Source organism: Eupeodes corollae, chromosome 1, assembly GCF_945859685.1.
Source record: "Eupeodes corollae chromosome 1, idEupCoro1.1, whole genome shotgun sequence".
NCBI lineage: Eukaryota > Metazoa > Arthropoda > Insecta > Diptera > Syrphidae > Eupeodes > Eupeodes corollae.
In genome coordinates, this window is record NC_079147.1 from 211,169,106 (window position 1) to 211,196,717 (window position 27,612).

Sequence of the window (27,612 nt, forward strand, 5' to 3'; positions counted from 1 at the left end):
AGGTAGTTAAGGACTTTGTCTACCTAGGCACAGCTATAAATTTAGACAACGACACTAGGACTGGCGCGGCGCTGAAAGAAGAATAACTCTTGTAAATCACGTTTTCTTTGGACTTAGAAGGCAATTGAGTTATAAAGTCCTCACTCGAGCATCTAAAGTCACCATCATAGCGCCGAGGCCTGTACAACGTCAAAGTAAGATGAGAGTGTCTTAAAATGCCTCGAGAGATAAATTCTTCGGATGATTTTTGGTCCCGTCTGCATATATAGAGAGTGAAGGGGAAGATACAACGACGAACTATACAATGACAGTGATCTGGTTAAAAGAATTAAAGTCCAACGACCTAGTAAGTAAGTAAGTAAGCACTGGGGATAAATCTGAAACCTTAAAAATGCAAAAACTTATGAACCGAATAGAACGGGCTGCAAGTACTTAAATTCGCAACAATTGGTCTTGATAGTGGATGATATGCAAGACTATAGCCACAGATTCAAAGTAAACGTACTTGAATCAGAACTCTCAACTTCAAAGCTAATTGTTTTGACGGTGGCGTCAGTAGTGTGGTAACCTGCATCGTTTTTCATCCGTAGGAAGAGTTTGTTAAAAACAAAACATAGAGCTTTGGTTACATCATCGGAGAAAGTCTGGATAAACAATATGATGTTGTTGAACTTTGAGGTATAAAATTCATTAGCCGGTAGGCTTTAACTTTGCATTCGAAATAGAGTTATAGAAAACGCTTTCATCAACAAAAAAAAGATTTAGAATAATCAAATACCTTGTTTTTGGGCTATACTTCTGTGATATTTGGAACCGATGGAGAAATATCGACCTCAGTTGTCTTTTTTTTATTTCAATTTTTAATATGGGCTGGAAAGATAGAGTAGTTTGGTCAATTGAAGTAGAACTAAGTCGGCCATTACAGTAGGTGATTTGACTACTCCACTCCACGGAAATGAACCTCTAACACATTTTTTTTTTAAATTATCGCAAATATTTTGGAACAATTATTAAGACTAAGACTTTTGTGGAAATACCAATGTTGTTTAACTTGATACCTAACAGTCAATAGTACATCCAAAATACAGCAAATGAGTACCTATCTAAAATTCCCTCATAAAATATGGAATGCCATTAAAATATGTTATTCATCTCGATTTAGCTAATTATTATCAGCCATCAAATTAGTTTATTGTCAGAACAGTTTTTACATTCACGATGGGTCAAACCAGCGAGCCGAATTTTTAGTCTATAATACATATAATTTAGGCTTATGCTGTGTTTTAAACCTCTCCAGACTATTGCCCGACAAGTTAAAATTTGTCATTCACCCGACCACGACACAAGAACGCATCGAAGGTATGCTACTTTAAAACGAATTGTTAAACCAAAAACGCATCTTATAATACCAACCGCACTTTTAAGCCGCTAAAAATAAATTTTAAGTCAAACAGCATTATAAAAAAATTGTATGGCTATTAAGCAAAAATTAACTGAATATTCCAAATTTTATATGTCACACACAAAGTCTAGAAAGGTGAATAAAATAAGTGACTGAAGCTGACGAAGTGTAATGGCTCCATATCAAGAGAAGACATTATTGTAGGAAATACAATTGAGTCTAGACGCAAAATGCCTTCTTAACTCTGGTCAAGGTACTCGTAATTTAAATGACAATCAAATTATACTCTTCCAAGGTTTTTCATTACTTTAGTTCGAACACGACTTCCAATCAATCTACCACGCCAGGTTTTTGAGATACAACATTTCATAAATCGAAAAAAAAAAATGTAAATTCATTAAGTGGTATTTTTTAAAAGAAATTTGTGAAGATTTTTCAGATCTACAATCCCTTACTTCAATATTTGCGGTATCTTACTATTTTTTTAAAAAGTTGCAAGTCTTCATCTGCCATACATTCACTATTAAAGAACGCCGAAGCAACGCCAAAAAACTTAAAATGGTATTAAAGATACAAAATTTAAAATTAATGTTGAAAAAGGGTATTTTTGAGGATGAGCACATGCATCGGAGCTTGAATAGGAGCTTTTATTTGGAATCACAACTTAAAATTAATGCCTAAACGAAATATACAAAAACATAAAGGTTTTTAAAAACATCAGATAGAGTCAAATAAAGACCCATAAGTTATCTCATTACTATTGAGAAATTACGAAAACAAAGTATGGTACTAAAATGATTTAAACTGTACTAAACTCGTATCTAGAAAACATAAGGATTTGTACTTTGCAACGTCATAATACAACTTATTATTGGTGGATAAGTTGTGATTTTTTAAAAACCTGACGATTGATTTAAATTCATGACATCTTCATCCAATTTTCTTTGTAATTTCCTTTTGAGCTCAATTATCTTAAAACACCCACTTACGATTTTCCTAAACTTCACAATTTTAATTGGCAAACATTTTCTTTTCTTTGGTTACCTCTCTTAGCCATGCACGCTTATGGCCAAAAAGTGCCGAATTCTGTATAAGCCCCAGGGTGCAATAATCTTGGGAAGTCCTTTCAGTGTCACTTAATATGTACTCGTATATTTTGACAGTGAAAATTAAGTACAACTAGAAGAAGCAACTTTTGATACCCCATTCAGTGAAATGGAAGGAAAAATAAAATTTTCCCTTCAACGACGACACACCCTAATGTGTATCCTTCTATTGGAGTATGTCACCTTTCCCACTTCCCAGCTACTGAACGACCATCCGCATTGTGATGTCAGATGTGATTGTGACTGTGAGTGAGTTCACTCTTTGCAATGGTACCACTTTGTCGTCCACCGCCACGCCCGCCATCCGCTCAGTACCGTCTGTCGGCCATCACACAATCCACAGTCCTTAGTCTACACTACACTTTACTCTATACTAAACTTATACTCAACTCAAACCCTTAACTTAACCCAATTCCAAGTTTCTAAGATAATTATTAAATATTTGTTTTTTATTCATCATCAGGAATGACAGTGGCACAACATCCGAAGCGAGTATTCCCATCCAGAGGGGGCCCAGTACCGATTAAAGCTCCCGTAGAGGTCGAGGACGAGGAACATCCAAGGGCGCCCACAGATAAAAATTGCCCCGAGCCGAATGGTTTCTTCCCAGACTCGGAGCAGTGTGATAAATATTATGCGTGCACGTAAGCATGACATGAGGGTTATTTTTGTTTGACGAACAAAGTTTTGAAATGTTTCTTCCTTTTTTTCTCTTTTCTCTTTTCGTTTCTCGTTTTTTCTATTTTTCGTTTTTATATTTTTGTGATTTTAGTGATGGTAAATTTGAAGCGAGATTGTGCCCAGATGGTATGGTTTTCAACGATTACAGTCCAGATCAGGAGAAGTGTGATTTGCCCTACAATATTGACTGTTCCAAGAGGCCAGAACGACGTGAGTATATGTAGATGTATACCTATATAGACCTTACCCTATAACTTAACCTCTATGTGTGTACAGTACATACTTACATTCTGATATGATGGGGGTGAATGCTTGTTGAAACAGTATATACAAGTACGTAACGTACCTAGTCTCTAGTTCTCTAGTTGGATGTATATTGAAGCCGTTTGAAGCCATTAACCGTAATAGTTTTTTAATTAAATTTGTTTGGATAAAATAAAACTAGGACAACTTGATTAGGGTTAAACAGACCCCTGTCATTAAAATGTCCTGAAATTATGTTGGTTTGGAATTGAGAGACTTAAAAGTATTAAATCAAATGGCTATGCATAAGCGAATGTTGATATAGAGGCTATAACAGAGACAATGTTGTATTTAAATAGGTGTATAGAAGTTTTGAAAAAGTAATTAAAGGGTGTTAATGTTTTGCAGTTGAAAAATCATAAATTACTTAAGTGATGTACTAAAACATATATATTTATTAATTTTTTCTTGAAAAAAGTTATCTTAAGGGACATTTTTGAAATTCTTTTCTGTGAATGGTTACACATGCGTTCAAAAACACTGGAACAACACTTAACGTTTAAACACAGTTCAAGACATTTAGTTAAAAGTTAAGGCCTACTAGATAAATATATTTTAAAGTTTTAAACATCCTGAGCATAATTAGACCAATTTAAACTTCTAGGTAGAGATCTTTACTTTCTGAGGTATTTGTATAAATGTTACGTAGTTAACAACTGCCACTGCGATTTTACACATAACCTCGTCTTTAGAAACGCTGTAAGATCCTTTGATTTTGCACACCAAATTTAGATTGTTAGGTCTAATACTAATAAGGGTACTCGTATTAATTGAGGCGGTTGAAATTTATAAAATAAAATTGGATGGGGCAAAAGTCCATTGTGAACTAGGGCCTAGTGACTTACAACTCTCAACCATTCCTGTGTGCGAGTACTTCACTAAGTGGAGGGGACCTACAGTTTTAACGCAAAATTTGAGAAAGCACTTTTCATGGCAAGAATTACTCTTGGAGAATTTGTTAATTTCCCGCAAGTGGCTGTTCCCGCGAAAAAAAACTTACCATATAAAGTTCATTACTTAGGTTTTGAGCGATGGTTTCTGAGAGTATTTTTATAACCGTTTCCACTTTACAAATATTTTCCTGCTAGTGGCAAGTTGAAAGTGGTAAAAGCATTTTGTTTGCTTTTAAAATCAAGCTTTATTTTTGGCACTATTTTTAAAAAATAAAAACAAAAATGTTGGGTTAAACAAGGGATAGACCGTCGTCGGTCGTCGTGGCCAATTTGGGGCGGGGTCTTCTCTTATAATAGAACATCAAATTGAAGATGATCAATAATTCTAGCAAAATAGTCTAGCACATTCTTGAGTTGATTGACAAAAATGAGTTTTATTTTGATTTCATATTCAGATTATAAAAAGTGAACGGTTTCGAAATGACTTTTCTGTGATTTTCCCCAAAACTTCGAAAGTTTCATATTTTTGTATACGTTCGTTAGTGGCTTCTTCTGTTCACTGGTATGCTATGTTAACTATTTGTGAGCTCATCTCCGTCAAAAACAAAAAAATAGTGTCTACTGCCAGTAACTCTAAGAAATTTAGATATCGAGAGTAAAATGTCAATTCTTCGCTAACTGCTCTGAAGGTTGATTATTCTTAAGAGTAGCCTGAGAGTTTCATTTCGTCTTTTGCTCTGGAATGCACTTTAAATTGTAGTCGCTCAAAGTGCAGTCAATCCACTCTTTACATTTATGTACCGTTTTTAAAATCAATTGCATGTAAAAGGAAAATAGCAAAGAAAATTAAAAAATTCGTACAGTGTATTTCATTTTCAATAAGAGGTTTTATTTTTGTACCTTACAAAATAAGAGAATTCAATGAATTTTCAAATCATTGTAAAGCTACGCCAGGAACAATGGTAGGCGGTAGCAGCAAAAAGGCAACCACTTCTACGGTGTAGTGCACTTGAAATTGGCCATTTCCAAAGCAGACATATGTGGATGTACAAACGTCCAGGACGATCAAGAATCTTTTATTTAAAGTTGCAATTTTTTGTTGCTCGTGTGACATATTACTTGGTCTTGTTAAAAACAAACGTCTTCAATATCAATATCTTCAAATTCTTGCTTTAACAAATCTTTAATCACAGCTCTCTAGCGCTATCTATCAACTGAACCTACGTATTTCGAAATAAGTAATATATTAAAGAAATCTCTGAAAATATCCTTCATAAATGAATTTTGATGCATTTGAAGTGCTTGTGTTAGATAAACTTTAAGTGCCATTAAATTATTGACTTCAAAATGAAAGCTCAGATTTCTCCCTATTTTTACTATTGTCAGCTGAGAAGTTGCTTCACGGCGACGGCCTAAAAGTGCTTTAGTTTAGCCAATTATGGCTGTATTGTTTCATTTTCGATAAGTATGTAGTTTTACCTTGTCGAATGTTATGACATTTGGGTGATATCCAAAATGAAACCTTTTATTGGAAAACGCAACAGTCCGTTTAAAATTACCGCCTTATGACTTACAACTTTTATCTATTGCTGTGTACGAGTAATGTTGTCAGGAATGGAGGGGGTCTATAGTTTTAAGTCAAATCCGAACTGCTTATTTAAGGAAGCACTTTTCATGATTAGACTCACTCATGAAGAATTTGTCAAATCTACGCAAGAGGCAGGTCCCATGAAAAAAAACTTTAGAGGCACAAGCAGGGGTTAACCCCAATACCTCTGGCATGAAAGTCTTATGCATTAACTATTTTGCCACGGTTACTATATTTTTAAAATTGATCTTGAGGTAAAGGATTTATTAAATTCTATGCCATTACATTATAAAATACCTTTAAAAACTTATTACTTGAAATGATTAATTTTTAAGTTCACGATTAAATACAGTTACGTGTGATTCATGTAAACTTTAAAATAATACGATTAGCACTTTTTTAATCTAAAATCCTAAGTTTTTTCTCCAAATATAACGCAATACCACAATTAGTCTGGATATAATTTAGCAAATTCTTTCTCAACCATAAAATACGAATAAATACAATAATTAAAATAACAATCCTTATTAATCTAGCCAGGTAATCTTATTAGACTCAAAAAAAAAAAAAAACATTTCTTTTATACAAAACATCTATTTATTCAAACACCTTCAATAAATTTATTCCTCGTAGTAGATCTTTTTCCAAAAATGAAACAAACACAAATTGCCAGATTTATACCAAATACCGTAAATTAGTTAATTTATACATTCAAATTGGATAATTTGTTTTCTACCTAAAGATTCCAATAAAATAAATCTCAAAACCATCATCTCTCCTTGTCCTTCTTTTTCTCTGTCTGTCTATTCTCAAAGTAAATGAAAGAAAAATACCATAATATATTCAAAGCACGCATACAAATCAAATTGGTTTTAAATTAAATATAAAAAGAAATGTCTTTCCTTCCCATCAGAAGTTTTGTTAAGTAGGAATTCCAGAAAGCATGGGAAAATCAAGCTTTGAATAAAGACATTCCAATTGTAAGATATTTTGAATAAGTTAAATCATTGAAAATAATAAATTAACTACAAATATATTTAAAATCAGGTGTAAAGGAGGAAAATTTAAATATTGATACATGTGTGGTTCCTATCGGGGATATGCTCAAAGTATTGAACATGTTTATGTTGAAATTGAACCATGTACAATTATTAATTTGGTTACATTTTCTTAAAGCAAGGCATTCAATTAACATTTAAAAACTCGTCTTTCATATATGAATGACCCAGTTAAGACTTCTTTTAAATATCACACTAAGGTTTTTGAAAGTTATGAAAGAAGTCATAAGCGGTTTTCTACTGATCACTATGCATTTGCACTTCGACGGATTCGAGGAACAATCCATTAGTCTAAGATCATATATAATTATTTTGCAGATCCGAATTAATTGAACTTAAAATAATTTCGAGATAACAGCTTTTGATTAATTGGATATCGTCAGAATACATATAAATGGATGAAGTTGTAATTTTCCTGGAATGGTCGTTAATACACAGGGACAAAAGTAAAGGTTCAAGAATAGAACCTTGTGAAACATTTCTCTAAGTAGGGGAAAAAACTCGAGATTTGTTCCCAACAAAAACAACTTGCTTTGATGAATAATGGATGCAATTCATGCACTTCAACAGAATTAGATTTTATAGAATTAAGGCTTTCAACAATATCCATGCTCTGAAACTTATGTATTTTAAATTGTATGGCTGTGGACCCAAAAATTGCAATTCACAAATTTAAAAAGTTGAATATGGATTCCACTTTATTTTCATTGTCAAAAGGCAATGTGATGAATTTTTGGATATTCATGTTTACATCAACGTTTACAATTGCTGATGTATTGTTTTTCCTTCACTTAATCCCAGTTCCAAGAAATTTGTCCATAGCATTTAATTCGAACTTGAAGCGTTTCCATCGTTGATAGACATTGATAAAAGTTGTCCCATTCCAAGTTTCGCGTATCACATTCTAAAGAGGCATATTACATTCTATTAAAATTTCTGACCTTTATTATGTGACGATGTAAATTCAAGTCCAAAATCATATTTTTTTTAAAATGAGGCCATGTTTTAAAAACATAAGCGCAGAAAGTTGATCATAGTACAGTAGGTGTTCTAAATTGTTTGCGAAAGACAAATCAAAAGCGTATTTGCAAAGCGGGAAAAATGTGACGATGTAAATTCAAGTCCAAAATCATATTTTTTTAAAATGAGGCCATGTTTTAAAAACATAAGCGCAGAAAGTTGATCATAGTACAGTACGTGTTCTAAATTGTTTGCGAAAGACAAATCAAAAGCGTATTTGCAAAGCGGGAAAAATGAGTTTGAAAATGAAAATGTATGTTGAGAGAAAACGAGCTAAACATAGTCAAATCGCCTGTAAGTCAGTTATCGTCTAATAGAACACAATTTAAGTCACCGGATAAGATAATTAAAGTGCAGTCTTGAGAGGTATATTAAAGTTTATTCAAAAATAGGTTCAAATTAATGATATGGTTAGATCTATATGCAACACTTAACAAAAGATTATTATCTTCATCTGATATCAGATTAATTAAAACATTCTTGATTTCACAAGTAGCTTCTAAATAACAGCTCAACTTAATAGTTATCGTAAAACTATCATCAGTCAATAAAAGCGAAATTCATTAAGTAGTCCCAATATTTAAATAAATTTGAATATCGAACTTTTCTTTAAAAAAAAGTACTCATACGCCCCGTAGTATTAAAGAGAAAATTTAGTGTTTAGTATACAAGTGCTTCATTTTTTTGAATATAAGAAAATGTTAGTATTGACAAACAAATTAAAAAGTCTATGTGGGTAAATCTTTTCGTCTTTAACAACCTTAAATAGATATTAATTATATACTCAAGAATATATAAAAATCTGATTTATTAGAACCTAAGTAAACATCCATGATATAATACTAGATCTATCCATTAATGTTTCCCTTATGAAAGTTGTTAGTTTTCTTTTTTTTTAATACGTCTTGCTGCTTAAAAGCTTTGGACGATATTTTAAATACCGAAAAGATATCTATGTGTCTCCAAAGAAATAATGACCATCCATTAGGGTATTCGTTTTCGGTCTTGAAATATCGCCCCCACAACATTCATATTCTCTGACTTTGTTTCATGTGCTGAATATGGCCATATAAACTATTGCTTTTCGTCTCGTCGTGGTTTTGTAAACAGTCTAGAAGGGTAAAATTTCACACCCAATGGAAGCATATACTTGTGTATTTAGAAAATAGTTTGAACCATGTTAATAGACAAAAAATTAATAACTTGGGATCATTTAAAATATAAGACAAAAGAGTTTTTCTGCCTCTTGAGAGTAGTCATCAATGAATTTCTTAAGTGTATTCAAACTTAGCATAAAATAATAGGCGTTTTCTTTATTTTCTGAGAAACTTGATTGTTAATAGTTGTAGATTACTCTTCCCAAGTTTTACGTACGATGACGACGATGGCGGCGGCGTGGAGCCTGCTGGTCTAAGTTCTACACTTAATTGGTTTTTAATCAGCGCCAGCGAAGTGATACAATGTAACTTCAATGATTAAATTCAGAGTCTACTTAAGACAAACAATTATTTAAAAATTGCAAAAACAATAAGAGTAGAAAAAATGCGTAACCACTTTATACATAAAACTTTTTTTAGGGTAGTTTTCAGTATTTTCAAGGCGACAAAATTAACCCATTAAAGTTCAATTTCAAAATAATCAGTTGTAATATTAAAAGTAAATCTCAACCGTTGTTTGATTATTTTCAATATATTTTTCCTTTAAAGACGCAAATCAATGAGGATACCATAATTTCGTTAAAACTGAAGATTCATTACAGTCTTTTTAATACTAGGATAGTAAAGATAAATACGGTACATTTCCATTGTTATACTCCGAAGTACTGAACTTTCCTAAAAGAGTGATGTAACCTATGATATTATGGATTTCCTTGTTCCAACTATTTTGAAGCTTTGATGAAGCCTAACAGGCTGCTTCTTACAATAAACTCAAGTTCTTCAAGATTATTGAAGAAGTGTCTGCTATAGAATTTGTTTCAAGTGTGACATAGGCATTCTTATTCTTACACATTACTTCATCCTTTGAACATATCATTGGTAATAACGTGTATTTTTATGGCAACCCAGCAAGTTGTGACCTATAATTACGATTACAAGGAGTCTTAAAGACATCTTGTCTAAATGAATAATCGAGTGGCATTTTCTTTTATCGAATTTTGCGTCGAATGATGCGTTTTTGGATTGGATGAGAGTTGTATCAATCCTCCATCCATTTTGATCCACAGATGGATCAAAAACAAAAGAAGGAGTTGGTGGATATGTGTACTCTGAACAACTGAAATTAAGTCTCCTATATTGACTTCCCAATCATTGTAAGCTGTTTCATGCGAAACTTTTGTCGATAAGTCCAGGCCTAAAGAAGACGTGATATCAACATCTAATATCTGTATTTTCTCAGATAGTCAGTCCGCTATAAAATCTCTAGACTTTTTTTCTACAAACCCTTTTACAATCCATGATTGTCGATCACCTCTTAAGGAGATAGCACTAGAGTTTAGTATTCATCTTTGCTGGGTGTTGGGCCATAGAGACATTCCACGAACTTGTAAGGCATATGAAGTCGCCAGGAATGGTACAGTACAACCCATTCTATCACGTTTGGCTACATGTAAACTATTGCTATGCAAGAAGCTATGCAGAAGAAAAACATAGCGTGGAATACATCTTCACGTGTCAGGCCACAAAAAACATCTGGCCTACACTAGATTCAAAGCAATTAAGGTGCTTGCTTTCTAAGCAATGTCATAACCAGGAATTGTCAAATATATGAATGAGGAGGAACAGCTCTTTATCTCCTTTGTAAATACCCTGCTCTAGCTCAAAAACGCAATAATTACCTAGGAGAATAATTCTATAATAATCTTAATAACCTTAATCATATTAAAATTATCAGCCTCTCACGTTTCGTAAGGGTCTCAAACTAGTTTCATTGAGCTAAGAAGAAAGCCTCAAGATTCATGTGGTATCACAATGGGCCATAAAATTGGCCTAAGTGTTTCCCACTCTATCGCGGACAGACACTTTAACTCAACCTTACCTAACCTGTACCAATCCTCGCCGGTTTATCAGCTCTTTCATTCCCTGTTGTGGCAAAACCCGATTATAATGCTGCTTGGGTATCAATGAATATGGCTGCTTACATCTGAAATTATGAAGGAATTGGCAAAATTGAGTGTATCAGAAAAGAAAACTCTTCTTGCTCCAACCATCCGATTTCGAACATTCAGTATATGTACATATATGAATATTAACAACACATTCATGTGTAAAACATTGTCTTCCATTTCGTTTCTGTCAAGAAAGATGGTTTTAAAGGTTTTGTTGGAGTTGGGACAGGTTGTCAAGTCTGTCCTTACTTTGTTCCTTATGTATTTCTGTAGAATCTGCGCATTTCCGATGTGGCTAGTCAAGAAACTGGTTTGGCTGAGCAGCAAGGCATTATTTACAGCAGTTTTAGAGATAAGATATAATTAATTGCTTCCATTCTTGCATTAAAAGTAATAATATAAATGCCATTCTCGGTACCCTGGTAAGGATTTCAAGGTTTTCTAGTTTCTCTAACGCATTATAACTATTGCACTGTATATCCTTTTTATGATTTTAGAATTCGGTAGCCAGTTTCTGCTGATGATCCTAATACATGAGTAGAATGCTTTCTGAGCTTTGTTTAATCTCTCTAAGAGTATTTGGGCCGAAGTTCAGCATTTTACTTAGCATTACAACAAGGTATATAGCTTGATCAGAAAACTTCAGTGGGGTTGCTTCTACTATTTCTAGGTTGTTTTTCTATTTCTAAAAGGCTGTTGGTCTCTTTTAAAGAGGTTAATAAGATAAGGCTGTTTTAATTTTCCGATTGTTTTCATTTATCGACTAAGAAAGCAAATGGCATTGGAACAACAAAATATTCAATTAAAATAGTTAGATTATTTCTTTCCCACACTCGCTTTGCGAGTCGTTAGGTTCCTGTTGAGAAATCATACCAAAAGGGAAATATAGGTCATATGTTTATTACAAAGTCGTGAATGCGTTGCCTTCTTCAATTCCCCTAAATCAAAGTAAAGCCACTATTTCAATGGTTTGCCACGAAAATCCCATATAATTGAAATAGCTTCTAAGTCCCACGATAAAACCTTGTTTGAAAACATAATACAAGACAAACGTGTCACGTCAGAGAATTCTATTAACAATTTGTTTATACTCAAAGATCTTTTATTTTTCGAGTATTTTCTTCTTCATCTAAAATGATATCACGAATTCAGATTTCCAGCGCCCACTATTTACCATCCTTATTGTTTTAGAAAAAATAAAAATAAACAAAAATTAAAACCAATTTAGTCCGCTGCATGCATACGACAGACACCGCCATTGACATCGACATCGATAACAACGAACGATGACTCCCGATCCCCGATGATAGTGATTTGCTCAGCTTTCTTTGTTATCAAACTATCATCAGTATTCAATGTTTGTATAGACGAGGTGAGCTACGCGACGTTCGCTATGCTACGCGACAGCTAAAGGCAATGGCGGCGGTGGAGTAACTCATTGGCGCGTTGGCTGGCGCGTCGAAGGAGGTAGAGACGAGGCGGTCGGAGGTATATAGTATAAAATAAAACACATGGGTGTATGCATTAGGAAAAGTCACGTTCTGATTAAATTTGCATAAGAATCCCATTCACGGTGAGTTTTATCTATTTTAATATCACCCGAATCGAATACGCGCGGCTCTGCAAAGTTCAATCTGGCAGAATTATTTTCCATTTGTGGATTGTGGGTCATCGTAAACGAGTATAAATGGTTATACTTAAAGCCCTTGTTTCCCATTATTGTTTTGTTTTTGATTTTTTCGTTGGCATTCTCTCCTTTCTTTTTGCATGTTTGTTATTTATTTATATTTCCACAGGATGAAAAAAATAAGCAAAGCAAATTAAATGATATTTATGGATTAAGTAAATCCAATTTAAATAATCAGCAAAAGACTATAATCATATGTGGGGAGGGGTTGGGGGGATGGTTGTGGTGCGTAGTAATCATGATGAGAGGATTAATAAGGGATTTCGGACTTTTACCTCTGATTTTTCTTTGTTTTTCTTCCTTTTTTTGGTCTAATACCAGCAGCAGTAGCAGTCAGTGGAGGAATTGAAATCAGGACATAGGAAAAACCATTATGTGTTTGTCTCTTTGTCTCTCCCTCTCTCAATCAGCCCTTGTTTTATTCTTCTTATAATCCATTGTAGCATGGTTATGGAATGGATACCGGAAATCGAAATGAAGAAATTGAATTTCAGGTAAAGGCGACCAACGTACAGTCATTCGTAAATGTATGTGGGCCTGTAGATCCATTTGTGTGGGATTCTTGTAGATCCAGTTGGTTGAGTGTGGTTTTGGTTTTGCCATACCAGAGCTTGTGTGTGCATTTTGAAGGTCTTCAAGTGACTTTCCAGAGAATAATACCTATACCTATGGGTATCCGTATCGGTATGCATAGGTTTAGAAGGACTTTAACTATTAAAATTTCCCTTCTGTCCATGGGGCCTGGTTTTTGGTCTTGGCTAATAAATCCATTTACCTTTAACATCAAACATATCACATGTAGAAAACGTATTCCCTATAGGTACATGTCATTCATCAAGTCAATTCAGTGAATAGATACCACCTACATCCTACACATGATAACGTACCTACATATATAAAATTTGTAGTCTATTCTTAGCATTGGTACATTAAATTCCTCGGGGTTATTGATAGATTGACTTGTTTTACCAAAAAAAAAAACAAAAAGTTACGTAACTTAAATGATCCAATGATTAAAAATTGGTATAGGTAGCCAAGGTAGTGAGTATTTCTTATGAAACGGCAGTAATTTGGAGATGAAGTCATGAGTAATTGAGATTATTAGATGATTCTTTTGCTAATTTTGTTCCTTGAAAAAAATTCAAACAGACCAATTTGGTTTGATAAACGTTTGTCTAGGTTAAAAAATGTCGTAGCTTAACTTCGTAAAAAGGTTAAGATTTCGGACTCTTTTCGTGACCAATTTATAAGATCTAGGAAAGAGTATGAATTCTAGAAGATTTACATATAAACAATATATTTGGTCTCTTGAGTTGAAAATAAAAACTAATTCGAATTGTTTTTGGTCATTTCTAAATACTAAAAGAAAATCAATTAGAATTCCTGCCAGTATTTGTTACAATTGTATTTTTAATAACTTTGCTTTATTTTTCGAATCGAACTTTTCTGATTTGGGTTTAGATTATAATGAAACACTTAGTTTCAATTCTAACATTAATGTTGGTGATTTTCTTTATCGACAGTTGATGTATTAAATGCTTTATCGAAAGCTTGATAACAGTTTCTCTGTCGCACCGGACAATATTCCACCTTTAGTTTTGAAATTTTGTAAATATAACCTCAAAACTTTACTTTATTTTTAATTTGTCCTTGAAACAAGGAGTATTTTTAGATACATGGAAAAATTCTCTAATAACTCCTTGTATAAATCTGAATCTAAAGCATCTGTGTGAAAATTATAGACCTATTACTATGTTTCAGCTATTCCCCAAATCCTTTGAAGCAATTGTTAAAAATTAAACTTTATAGTTTAGTTCAAAACCATATTTCCCTGCATCAGCATGGCTTTATGAGTGGTAGATCTACTGCAAAAAATTTAGCAATTTTTACAAATTACTGTCTTGGATATTTAGAAAACCGTACTCAAGTGGATGTAATCTACATCGATTTTTCCAAGGGTTTTGATCGGGTACAACATAATATTTTCTTGAAAAAACTTGAATTACTTGGCTTCCACTCGAATCTCCTAAAATGGTTGGACGAAGACAATATGTTAAAATTGTTGATGTTCTTTCCGATGAAATACAAAATTTTTCCGGTGTACCTCAAGGTAGTCATCTTGGTCCACTTCTTTTCATTTTATTTATAAATGATTTACCGAATTCTTTTAAAAGTTCTAGATGACTTTTATATGCTGATTATCTCAAGTTTTGTAAGTTCTTCATCAAACGCTAGTGAAATTCAATTGGATATTTTAAATTTTAATGTAAAATAGTGTAATATTGTTACGTTTTTTAAAGTAAAGGATCCGATTTGTTTTGATTACAAAATTGAGAATCAGTTTTTAATGAGGTTAATAAATCAAAAGGATCTTGATGTGATTTTGACTCAAATATAATTTTTTCTCTCCAAATTAATAAATGTTATTTCAAAATCTAGCGCCATGTTAGGATTTATTTCAAGAACTTCTAAGTCATTTGAAGATCCTTATACTTTAAAACTTTTTTGTATCTCTTGTAAGAGCTTCACTTGTATATTGTTGCATAATATGGAATCCCTTCACACAATCAAGTATTTTAAGCATTGAAAAGGTTCAGAAAAGATTTACAAAATTTGTTTCACGAAAGCTTTATAATTAAATTGACTTAAAACCTTTAGTATCTAGAACAAAATTGTATTCCGTATTCTTCGCTTACGATGTGCTCAACTCTAACATAAACTGTTCATTTTTGTTGTATCAGTTCAATATGTATATTCCATCTCGGAATTTGCGTCCTAGAAATGGTAATTTTCTACATGTTCCTTTTTATAGCACAAATAATAATTTATAAAAAATAAGACCTAACCCAATAACTGTTTGTTGTATTGCTTTTGTCGAATTTGAGTTTGTAATTGATTTTAATAAAAATGGATTAGATATTATGAAAGATGTATTGAATCTGTTGTAGCACTTTGTTTTTACCACTGTCAATTTGTAAATATAATGTTTGATTTTAATGTAGTTGATGTAGAAAAGTTTACTTACTGTGAAAAGGCTAAAAGTGATCAGATTACTGGCCACATAGATCTTAAAATTTAAAATGTTAATGCTTTTAGGGGCTAAGTGAGAGTCATGGTCTCTTTCAGCACTTATTAGTTTCTTTGATTTGCTTACAATTTTAGTAATAAAAAGTCCTTGATATAAGATGGATCTAAGTACTTTCAATGTTTTTGAAGAAGAGTTGTTTTTAAAGTTTTTGAGAAAATTTTAAGTGTGAATATCGAAGACTTTTAAAAAGTTTGAATGTATTTATTATTATTCACTGGTACTTTAACAGATTTTTTAAAATATTAACTATTAAATCAACTAAATTACAGCAACATTTTTTTTATCGAAATCAACATATTAAGTTGATTGGTAGATCAGTGAGAAGAGTTGTATTATTTTCTTATCTTTACTTAATCTTTATTTGCTTTTTAAACTTAAGGATTTATAACTGAGTAGTTATTTTATTTGGCCGCGCAATTATGATATTTACAGTCAAGTAATAGCTGACATTGGTTTTTATCATTGAAACCAATCATTGAATTGTTTTTAAAAGGTTGGTTAAAAATTCTATAATGCGACATAATTTTCCTAATTGGAATGAAGCATTTGAGGTTAGAGTTGATCATTGAAAGGAAAAACGAAAAGTTGAAATGCAAAGAAAATGGAACGCTTTCAATGGAATTATGAAGTCAAAATCGCATATTCTTAGAAAAGAATATCATTATTGAAACAGTGAATAATAATACCGGGCCAACCCGCGACACAGGTGGAGCAAGCCCTTAGCACTCCATCTATTTCCAAAAATCAGTTTAACATTTGTTGTCCCCCTGATAAGAACAAATACTACACTTTGATCTTAGCCATAAGGCCGAGAAGCGATCGAACAGTGAATATAAACTAAAACTATTTGTTTTTGTAAACAAAATATACAACTCAAAATGTATTTTCATTTTGGTATCAAAAATAAAACTAGATTATCTTAATCACTTTAAATCTCGAAACTAAATTTTCCACAATGACAACCAATGATAGCTATAACTGGCACCTAAGTGATTTAACTTCAATATTCTTTTTAACACCTAAAGCCTTAATTGTCTTTTAAATTGAATAAAAATAATAAAAATTTAAGATTTTTTGTTTCCTCTGATGAAAAATTACCATTTTTGAATATATTTTGGGGCTTCTGAATTTTGAATATAAACTAAACGGAAAATTCCTTGACAAAGTTTCAGAATGAATTAAAAACTCGATACAATAATTCGGTTATTTTTTGTAACTTTGTTTTCAAAATAATTAGAACTCGAAAATTTCTTGGCATCGATCATTTGTACAGAATTCGGCTTAAGAGCATATTTGAGCTAAGGAACTTTAGATTTCGGTTGAATGGAACCGAGTTCGAATCGAATCCTAAAAATGTAGAATCATTGAACATTAAATGTCCTTTTGGTCTGATATTCTAAAAGTTTTTCTATTCCTAAAATGAAGTCATTCGAAGAAATACAAACTAAATTAATAAACCGAGTTCTAATATTCTAAACTCCCAATTTGAGGATCTAACAAATCGAAGTTCTTACTCAAACTAAAATCTAAATCAGCTCTAAAAAGTCGAATAAGAAATAAATAAGTACTCGACCAAGTTCTAGAAAACCTAGATTTAGAGATTAGAACTTTGTGCAGGTATAAGCCGAATGTTTTGAAGTTTTTATTCAAATATTTGAAAACATGACAAGTTTTCAATGGAGATTATTAAAATTAAGAGCCTACAAATTCTTCAGTTATTTTGAAAAACAATTCTTTCAATTTTCGATTTACTAACATCAACAATTTAAAAAAAAATATCTTTTAAAAAACATCTCACTTTTACCGTACTACAGCCATCAGAAATTTAGTGCGATTGCCAACAGCTTATTATTTTCCTCTGTGGATTCTTTAGGTTTTTTTGTTTTGAAAACAAAACTTAGAATTCATAAAACTACTCCCAGTACAAATAAACTTGGGCGACAAAAAAGTACCACCAAAAACACATCACAGTTTGAGTTTGAGGCACAAAAATACACTTCAATGCCGTCATCAAACAAATCTATTGTTATGGCCCTTTGGGCATCACAATGTTGGCAATCGCTAGCACAGTGGTTCAAATTATATCAATCCAATGAACAAGAATGAAATATTGCGAAAAAAACAGCCCACGTATACAAAATTGATTATTAGCGAACTTTTTTTCCGAAAGCATATAACTATACGCTATCTGGAAGGGATGAAAAACATGTAGTAGTAGTTTTTATTTTGGCCAAAATATTGATTTAAAAATATGAAATTAAATTTTGTTTTCTTACTATAGTCATGTTTTTCAAACACAGCTATTGATAATAAAAATAACTTTTTCCCGTCTTTTGATCTCCAACAACGTCTAAAAATAGTACATTTTTTAATTTAATTGAATATGCAATTTTGAAAAGGGCACATCTCTGAAAATTTAAATGTTTAGGAATTGAAAAAAAGGATATTTTTCAAACTAGTGGCACACATTCTATTTTTTTTATGTACAGGCGATGATGTTTATAGTAGAATTAATACCAGAGTTGTGCTGTTTTCCATCTTAATGGGTGTGACAAAATATCCGACATGTGCCCTTTTCGAAATTGCATATTCAATTTGTTTAAATTTGTTAAATGAAATAGCCAATTTCATATCAATCTTCGACACAGGTGTCCGTTAATTCATTTTTAAAGCTTTTATAACATTGCTATCAAAAACGTTGACGTATTGAAACCTTAATCCAAAACTTTGCTTTGTTTAAAATTGACGTTAATAACTTTAATCATTATAAACGAATCAGATTCCTCCGATTTGTGTATGAATATTAAGTATGGTTAATTATAGGGCATACAATAAAGATGATTTTAAAATCTAACATAATAAATTTGAAGAGTTTGTTTGCTTGTTTGGTTGTTTGAACGAACTTTTCTCAAGAACTACTGATCTGATTTGAAAAGATTCTATTGGCAATATAACTTCACACTAAGACTAATCCATTCAACTAAAAGTGAGTTTTGTAAGTAAACAGAGTTTGCATATTACGTATTTCTAACAGAATAATGTTTTTCAAAATAAATTTTCACAATTGATTTATGTTTAAATTTAAAACCAAACTAAAAATCAATCACTCGACAGATGACTAAATAACCGCCAGTTAAAATAGTGCTGCCAAATAAAAGTTATACGTCTCTTTATTATCACAGTTTTTGAAAAATGGAATGATCTTTTTTGGTTCACAGAATCTAGGCCCTGATTACTCTTGAAATGAAAAACTAAGTAATTGATTTTTGTATCTATATTAATGTTATGATTATAAGTAGTAAGGGTTTTAGTTCCACAAGCTTTGTTCTACAAAACCTTGTTTATGTTAGGCCAATTTAGTAAATCTCAAAATTATTATTATCGTTATTTATTCAACTTCCGTTTAATTTTAAGTATGAAAACGCTGACTGGTGAAAATCGCACCAAAAATTTGTTTAAATTTATGCAGAAAATCAATAAACTTTAGTTTAAAAACAACATTATTTTCATTAAACCGTTATCTTCTATAGGCTTTATACGTAGGATATGAATTTAAGGATAACTTTAAAGTAGCGAACCTATCCTTAAAAATGTTCAATGCCGTGAAAACGTATTTTTTGTTTTGTTTTCTTTTAAGAACTGTTCGACTTTTCCCTACAGTTTGTTTTGTTGCTATGTATGCTCGGTAGCAGATAAACATATATATGTATGTTCATACCACATAACTGGCAATTACACACTTGTCTACCCCCAATATATGTACATATGTGCTCTACAATGCCCGACAAAAGTAACCTTTTCATTTTTGTTTTGTTATTGTTCGTTTTTCTTTTATTGACAGAAACGCCCATTCCCAGCCAGAATTGTCCACGCAAAAATGGCTACTTCGGACACAAGAACCAGAACATATGCGATACATTCTACTACTGTGTGGATGGCCAGTTCAATATGATAACTTGTCCATCGGGCTTGGTATTTAACCCTAAAACCGGCATCTGCACCTGGGCCGATGAGGCTGGCAGGCAGGGTTGCTCTTCAGAAGACGTATTCGAATTCACTTGCCCTAAAGTAAATGAAACCGAAGCAGTAACACATCCACGTTATGCCGATCCAGATGACTGCCAGTACTTTTATGTGTGCATTAATGGAGAAACTCCACGCCGAAACGGTTGCAAATTGGGTCAGGTGTTTGACGAAAGCAATAAACTTTGCGATTGGGCTCGAAAGGTTCCCGATTGGTAAGGACTTTTTCAACTACCCTTATATACATGTATATTATCGTTATGGATTTGTTTTGAATTTTTGTTTGTACTTCTTTGTATGGTGGGGGATTGAGGTTGTCAAATATGGTATTGAAGGAAATGGAAATAGAGGTATAGCATAAGGCCCCAATCCCTCAAAATGAAAGCTTGTATTAATTCAACTGTAAAGTAATTTATATCTACAATTTGTATTTTCTCTTCTTTCTTATTCACATTTTTCTGTGTTTTTTATTAACATACATACACATTCATACATATATATTTACTTGCATTGTTCAGTGCTGATTGGTACAAGGATCGTTTGACTGATGCCCAACTTGACGAACTGGAAAATCCAAAACCAAAAGCAAAACCAAAAGAATCCAGCCGTCCAAAGGGTTCACAAAGGAAACGATTACCAAGGCCAACAAAGCCCCCAGTAGATGAGGACGCTGAGTAAAGTGAAGAAGGAAAGACCCGACTTCTATACACAACGATATACAAGACCTTAAAATTGTTTGTGTGCGTGCGCGTTGTTGTAGGTAATGCAGTTTTTATGTTCACTTTGGCAGGAATTGAAGGAAATATATGTTTTGTATATTTTATGCCTGATTTTTTTGTATTTTAATAAAACAGAATGAAAAGAATGAAAGAAAACACAATCAAATTGATTTATTTTATTTATGATGAGTGCTCGGTGTAGAAAATTTTTTCTTTTTTTTGGTGCCTTACCCTTTAAACAACAACAACAATAACAAAACCGGAGGAAAAACTATATAAAAATATACAACACCCCCTCCCATTGGAATTCAATTTATTTTGTGCCTAAAAAAGTTTTTGTTTTTTATTCTTCCGCACACTCAAAAAATGGGTAATGGAATTTATTGATTTTCTATAGGGACAGAAATAGGGAAGGTGGGGGGGGGGGGGGTGAGGACAGTTATTTTGGAGTGGAAATATTATTTGAAGGGTTGGTATAGAAGAGAGGTATTTTGGTAGGCTTTGATGAAGTTCAATGTCCTTCAGAAGTTATTTATTGTGATTGTTTAGGTAATCTTATTTCTTTTTTCTTGGATGAAGAATTTGTCTTCATTCAGCTGGTGTTGTTTTTGGGATTTTTGTGTCCGCACAATTTGGCTAAAAAATTGAAAAGAATACAAAAGAAAAAAAACAGAGAAACGTAAAAAACTACATCATGTTCAAATACTTGTAAAGACCGGAGATTTCTTCGTCATCATCATCATCAGATAATAGGTTACATCTGAAGATGAAAACCCAAAGATACAAAAAATACGTCCATCCCGCATCATTATTTAAAGATAAGAATATTTCATCAATGGAAAATGGAAGAAGTCATTTTATTGTATGATGACTTTTCTTTTGGAACACAATAATTCTAGATTTGAAAGTTTTTAGCTTTTGAAAAAGGGTATAAAGTAGAAGATATTGAAATGTTTTTTAGTTGGAAGAAAATATAGACATTTTATTTGATTTTTGGTAATAGTTTATATTTGCTAGGATTAAGACCTCCGTGTATTCTAAAATCAAATTCCTCTCGAATTTCTTCAAATATGTGTATACAATTTAGAAACTAATTGATTTTTCATCAGTAACGTATTTATTAGCTAAACCACAGTGCCGTCTTTGATATATTGAATAGAAACAATCGACTATTAAGAAATGAAACCTCCAACTTTATGCTTGCTGTAGATCGTATCTCCATCTCAACACCGGGAAAGATCTGTTTTCCATTTGGTCGTGCTTTGAAAGCTGACAACTGTCGTTTGTTTTATTAAAGGTAGGGTAGGTATGGCAATGCCATATTAAAGTTTTGCAGTGAGTTGAATGAAAGTTTTAACAACAATAAAAGTGTTCTAGCGCTGTTTATTGATCTGTTTAAAGCATTTTATTTGGCCAATCATCAGATCCTTTTAGGAAAAACTTATAAAGCTGGATTTAGAGGTCCGGTTTTCGATTGGTTTGCTTCCTATTTATCCACAAGATATCAAAGAGTTAGAATCGATAGAATATTTAGCAATGTTCAGGAGCTAACTACCGGTGTTCCTCAAGAAATTGTGCTAGGTCCAATATTATTTTTGATATACATAAACTTTGTCTTCAAACAATCATCAATTAGCAAAACAACAGCGTTCGCTGATTATATGGCTCTGACATATGTTAGCAATTCGCTCATTTTAAGTGAAAAAAACAAAAATAATAGTCTGCAATTTAAAATAAACAGCTCCAATCTTGGACTGTAATGTTTTCTTCCATTCAAGAACATGTAAGAAACTTAGCTTAGCTACACATTCTTGTGAAAAGCTACAAACAAATGAAACCTTGTTCCAATGATATTGGAATTTTGACAATTGACAAAAAATTTAATTCGAAACAACATACTGGGGAATTAAAAAAATACACGTAAAATGTTTTTATTAAAACGAACTTGTACAGAAAATCTATTAACAACAATTTACTTTGTGCTCGTTCATTCTAAGCTACAGTATGGAATAACTAGTTGGGGAGGTGCATATCAAAACACGATTATGTCCATAATTACATCGCAGAAACGTATTATCCAATTCATTTTTAAGGAATCAAGGTTAGCAAGTAGTTGGCCTTAATTTCAAGATAGTCGTATCTTGCCGTTGAAACACCTTTATGTGTGTTTATTTCATGTGGATACAGTCTGGTACTCAGAAACTCAAATACACATAGCTTAAGAATTAATACTCTATTTTTAGTTAATATTCCAATTAGTATTATAACTCAATTCTCAAATTTTTACACTTCAACTGCACCTAAACTTTGTAATCAATTGTCTTTTTAAACTAAAAAACTTCAATATTCTAATTTATTTTTGAAATCAGTAAGAAGATGGCTCTTTTAAATGAACGGTTCGATGGTCAAAAATCTGTTTTTAAGTAGAGTATAACTGTTTAGCTTTGTATTAACTTTTCTTTTCAATTTTTGTTTTCAAAAAAAAAAATTATTATTTTAATTTTAAACTTATTGCTATTTGCATGGAACAAAGTACGCCAAATATTCATTTGTTTTATACATATGTTTTAAATTTCCTAACATGGTTCATTCGCTTCTAGTTTTTAAATATAGAATGATAGGTAGGTAGAAATGGCGATCTCAAGGCAACCTAGCCTGAGATCCAATTAGCTCTATATGGCGCCGTTTTGATACCAAAAACTCTTTTGACCTGTGATTAAAAGGGACAGATTTATAGAGAAGCTTCATAGCGATTATGTTAGAGCCATTTTGTCGCATTGAGAAAAAAGATTAGGTCTCTAATCTTTGTCTCAGATAGCTCATCAAGTTCGTGAAGAATGCTTTTCCAAAGTATTTCATTCTGGTGTTTGCCAAAGCAGGACATTTGCACAGGAAATGGATTATCGTTTCACTTTCTCTTTGGTCACTACAACTACGGCAAAAGGTGTTGTAGGAGATACCCAACTTCTCCACATGAACTCCTATAAGCCAATGTCCGGTACAAACCGCAACAATCCTGGCTATGTCTTGCCTTGGCCTGCATAGAAAATCGTTTGTACGTTTTTTATTATAGGTGGGCCATATCTTCCTAGATATAATGCAGTTGGGTAAATTGGTTTGATTCAGTTTGGTAGATAGAAAAGATTTTACCCCTCATAGCACCAAGAGGTATGTTAACCATTTCCGTAAGTGAGCTATGAAGGGCTGATCCTTGCCTGGCTAGCTCGTCAGCCCGTTCATTTCCCACGATACCACTATGGCCCAGGGTTACACCGAGGTAAATATTCAGGCTCATAGCGACATTGCTGGACCAATTTTGATGAGGATGTGGCCGAGTTAATGGCTTTGACAGCTGCCTGACTGTCTGTAAAGATAGCAGCATTTCGGTTTTGGTATGGGCTTTGTTTAAGTATCTTACATGCCTCCCTTATTGCCAGCAGTTCAGCCTGAAAAACGCTAGCAAAGTCAGGAAGCCTAAAGGATTTAGCAACATTTTGGGAAAAAAAGAAGAAAAGATCCCAGAACCAACTCCGCACTCTATCTTTGAGCCGTCAGTAAAGATGGTTGTGTCAAAACCTATCAACACGATGTCATCCTCCCAATCTTTTCTAGATGGGAAAATAACCTTAAAACCCTTACTAAGGCTTAAAGTAGGAGTGCAGTAGTCAGTGTCTACCGAGATAATATCTGAGGGACCATAAGGTTTTGACAACCAGCTGTTTAATTCCTTCAGTCTAATAGCGCTGCAGGAAACTATGTTTTTAATAAAAAGGTCGATTGGTAGAAGATCCAAAATAACATTTAAGGCGTCCGTTGGGCAAGTACGCATGGCCCCTGTGGTGCCCACGCAAGCTGTACTCTGAACCTTCTTTAGCTTATCAATATTATATAGAATGATACTTAATACTGGTATTTTTTCTTAATAAATATTTATGTTAAAATTATTAAAATTGTACATAGAGAAGGGAGTGAAATAAATTAATTAATAGAAAAAGTGGGTCACATATGTATTTACACACAAATTTCAATACGAGGGAGTTAATTCCTCAAGATTTAGTACTCTGTACTGAAGTCTTCAGCAAACACAAATCACTTCAACTTTAATGCTAGGTATCAGAAAACTAATTTCGAAAAGAATACAATAAAGTCTTTAAAGTTCTTCTACTGTCGATTTTGTCTTAGTATAATAGAGCCATGGATTCCTGACCCATTCTTGTATGAAGCTGTGCGTTTGAGATTACAATTAGGCCAGAAAATTCTTAAATTCTATGAAGACGTCCATTTACAAATACTTGCAGTTTTTTTGTTACAGTATCTGATAGTTATGAATATGTAAAGGAGCAGTCGTAGTTTAGTCATTAACCTTACAGAGTTGTTTCTCCATATTTAAGACAGCATTCCGAGCACAGCCTCTTATTTTTTGAGCCGAGTTCAGTTCCATTAACCGTAGAGACAAAACTCTCAGGATGTTGCAAGTTTTCTACCTTCTGTCCTCTAGGAATATTGACTTGGCTCATTCTTTTAGTTTTTGGCAAGTTGGTTCTTAGCCACATTATTTCTGCTTCTTTCTCCCCCATTTTTGTCATTCAATGGAGATCCATGATCCTATATGAATCCGAATCTTTGATTTGTTATAACTCTCCTATTACCAACATGTGGGACTTTTTTCTCAAAAAATATTCAATCGATTATTGAATTTGTTTAATGGTAGGAAAGGTATAGTAACGGATATGTGCAGACTATATTTTTAACTCGCATTAACACACTGTGGGCATATTAGTTTTTTTTTTCAAACAAAATATACATATGGTCCGCTTGGGCGTATACGCACTTTAAAAATTTAAAAAAGTTTCTTTTTTAAAATAACTTCATTTTGCCTTTTTTTCTTTTTTTCCCGTTCCCGTTTTTGTTCGTGTTTTATAATTTTTTTTTTATTAAAGTTATTGAATTATAGAATTGATGATTATTAGGAAAACGTCCTGTAGCTGCCTTTTCCATACGTGAACACCCTAGACACGTTCTTTGGTATTGATGTTGTACCGAAAGAATAAAACAATTATTGACATGATATTCCTAAATTATCATAAACTTGAAAGTTTTATCGACTTGAAGTCCCCGAAAGCTGTTATCAGTTTGCTTTTTTTATTTTGCATCAGAACTTATTAGAGCTCAAGGTTTTGAAGATTTTTTGTGTTTGTTGGACTCAACTAAATCATAACAAACTTTTCTAAGAACGTCCTCAGTAGCATGATGTGTAGAAATACTTCTGCAGATAAATACTAAACTTGTCTATATGACAGAGATCTTTCGTTTGTCGGTTATTTTGATATGTGTACTCCGGATATGCATAAGTTTAGTTTCAGAAGCGTTTATGACCAATGCGTTGTCATGACATTATTAAAAGGCACATCGATTGTTATCGATTCCAGAGACCTATCGCAAACCACAATTACATCGTCATCAGCAAAAACGAATGGGATGCCTGATTTAAAAACTCGAAAAACTTCGTTGGTGTAAAGGATGAACATAAGTGGTCCCAAATTAGATCCTTGTGGAGATCCATATTACACATTTTTTGCTTCACTGTCACCATCTTTTATCTTGACGTAATACTTTCGGTTGTCAAAATAGTCTACAGAGATCATGCCTCGTTGTACAGCCCCGTACAGCTCGTTTGACCGTAGATCAAACGAAGAACTTTTCTTTCGAAACGACCGAAGATGCTTTCATCCGCTTTTGTCATAGTTCATGGTTCTGCATCGTATAGCAGGACGGGAATCATAAGAGCCTTATATAGCAACATTTTGGTCTTTTGAGAGAGGACTTTACCACTCAATTGCTTTCTTAACCCAAAGAAACAGAGGTTAGCAAGAGTTATTCTTCGTTTGATCTCAGCGCTGGTGATGTTTTCTGCGTTTACAGCGAAGCCTAGGTAGACGAAGTCGTTTGCTACCTCAAAGTTACGTCTGTCGATGATGACGTTTTGACCAAGACGTCGCGTCGGTGTTGTAGGTCCTTTCTTGTTGACAATATGTACTTTGTTTTGCCCTCATTAACCGTTAAAACCATTTTTGCCGCCTCTGCATAAATACTCACAAAATCCTCATTTACATCACGCAAAATCGCATGACAGCGCATCACCTTGTCTAAAACCTTTTTTGACATCGAACGGTTCTGTTAGATTTAGCCGCGGTAATTTTACATGGTCATCCTGCACAAACAAACAAGCTTGGCAGGGATGCCAAAACGAGAAATGGCTCTGGTCCCTGTAGATGCTATCATATGCTGCCTTGAAATCGATGAAAAGATGCTGGGTGTCAATTTGATGTTCTTGAGTTTTTGTGAATATTTGATCGGCTGTGGACTTTCCTAGTCTAAAACCTCACTTATAAAGACCTATCAGGCTATCAGGTTGTTGACGATGGGCTTTAGACGTTCGCATATTTCGCAAAAAAAGATTTTGTAAGCGATTTTAAGTACACTGATTCCTTTAAAGTTGGTGCAGTTTAAAAGGTCTCCTTTTTCCAAATACTGCTGTCATTTATGGGGCATGGCATGACAGATAAGTTGGTGCATGCTCCTAACCAAATTATCTCTAGCTGCTTTGAAGAGCTCGGCATTCAGGCCATCTGCTCCAACGGTCTTGTTAGACTTGAGCTATGTCGGGAAGTCGGGATTGTTGGATTGTTGAATGGATAATTCGTGACAGTGGAATTCGGTTCAGCGTCGCCGTTACGCAGTCTGCAGAAGTGGTCCTTCCATTTTCTCAACATTGATTGCAGTTCCACTATGATCTTTCCATTTTCGTCTTTGCAAGCTTTCGTGCGAGTTTATTAAAAAGCCATAAACAACACAAGTTTCTTCTTAAAACAACTGCTTTTGTTCTTGTTCTTTTTAACTCGTACATGTGTTTTTCAATGAAACTTTGTATTGACAAC

The 27,612-nt window shown here is 33.1% G+C and overlaps 1 protein-coding gene and 1 pseudogene across 1 annotated transcript in view; one reads left to right on the forward strand and one right to left on the reverse strand.

Annotated features, from left to right (window-relative positions):
• The window catches only part of LOC129941742 (protein obstructor-E), a 35,299-nt gene extending 14,459 nt beyond the window's left edge, over positions 1–20,840 (forward strand). The window contains exons 2-5 of the mRNA XM_056050450.1: positions 2,972–3,152; positions 3,281–3,399; positions 19,774–20,170; positions 20,474–20,840. Coding sequence (XP_055906425.1) covers positions 2,972–3,152; positions 3,281–3,399; positions 19,774–20,170; positions 20,474–20,633 — 857 coding nt within the window. The 3' untranslated portion in view covers positions 20,634–20,840. The remainder of the gene's footprint in view (positions 1–2,971; positions 3,153–3,280; positions 3,400–19,773; positions 20,171–20,473) is intronic.
• On the reverse strand, positions 16,587–16,752 carry LOC129943597 (U2 spliceosomal RNA; annotated as a pseudogene).
• Positions 20,841–27,612: the final 6,772 nt, after the last annotated feature.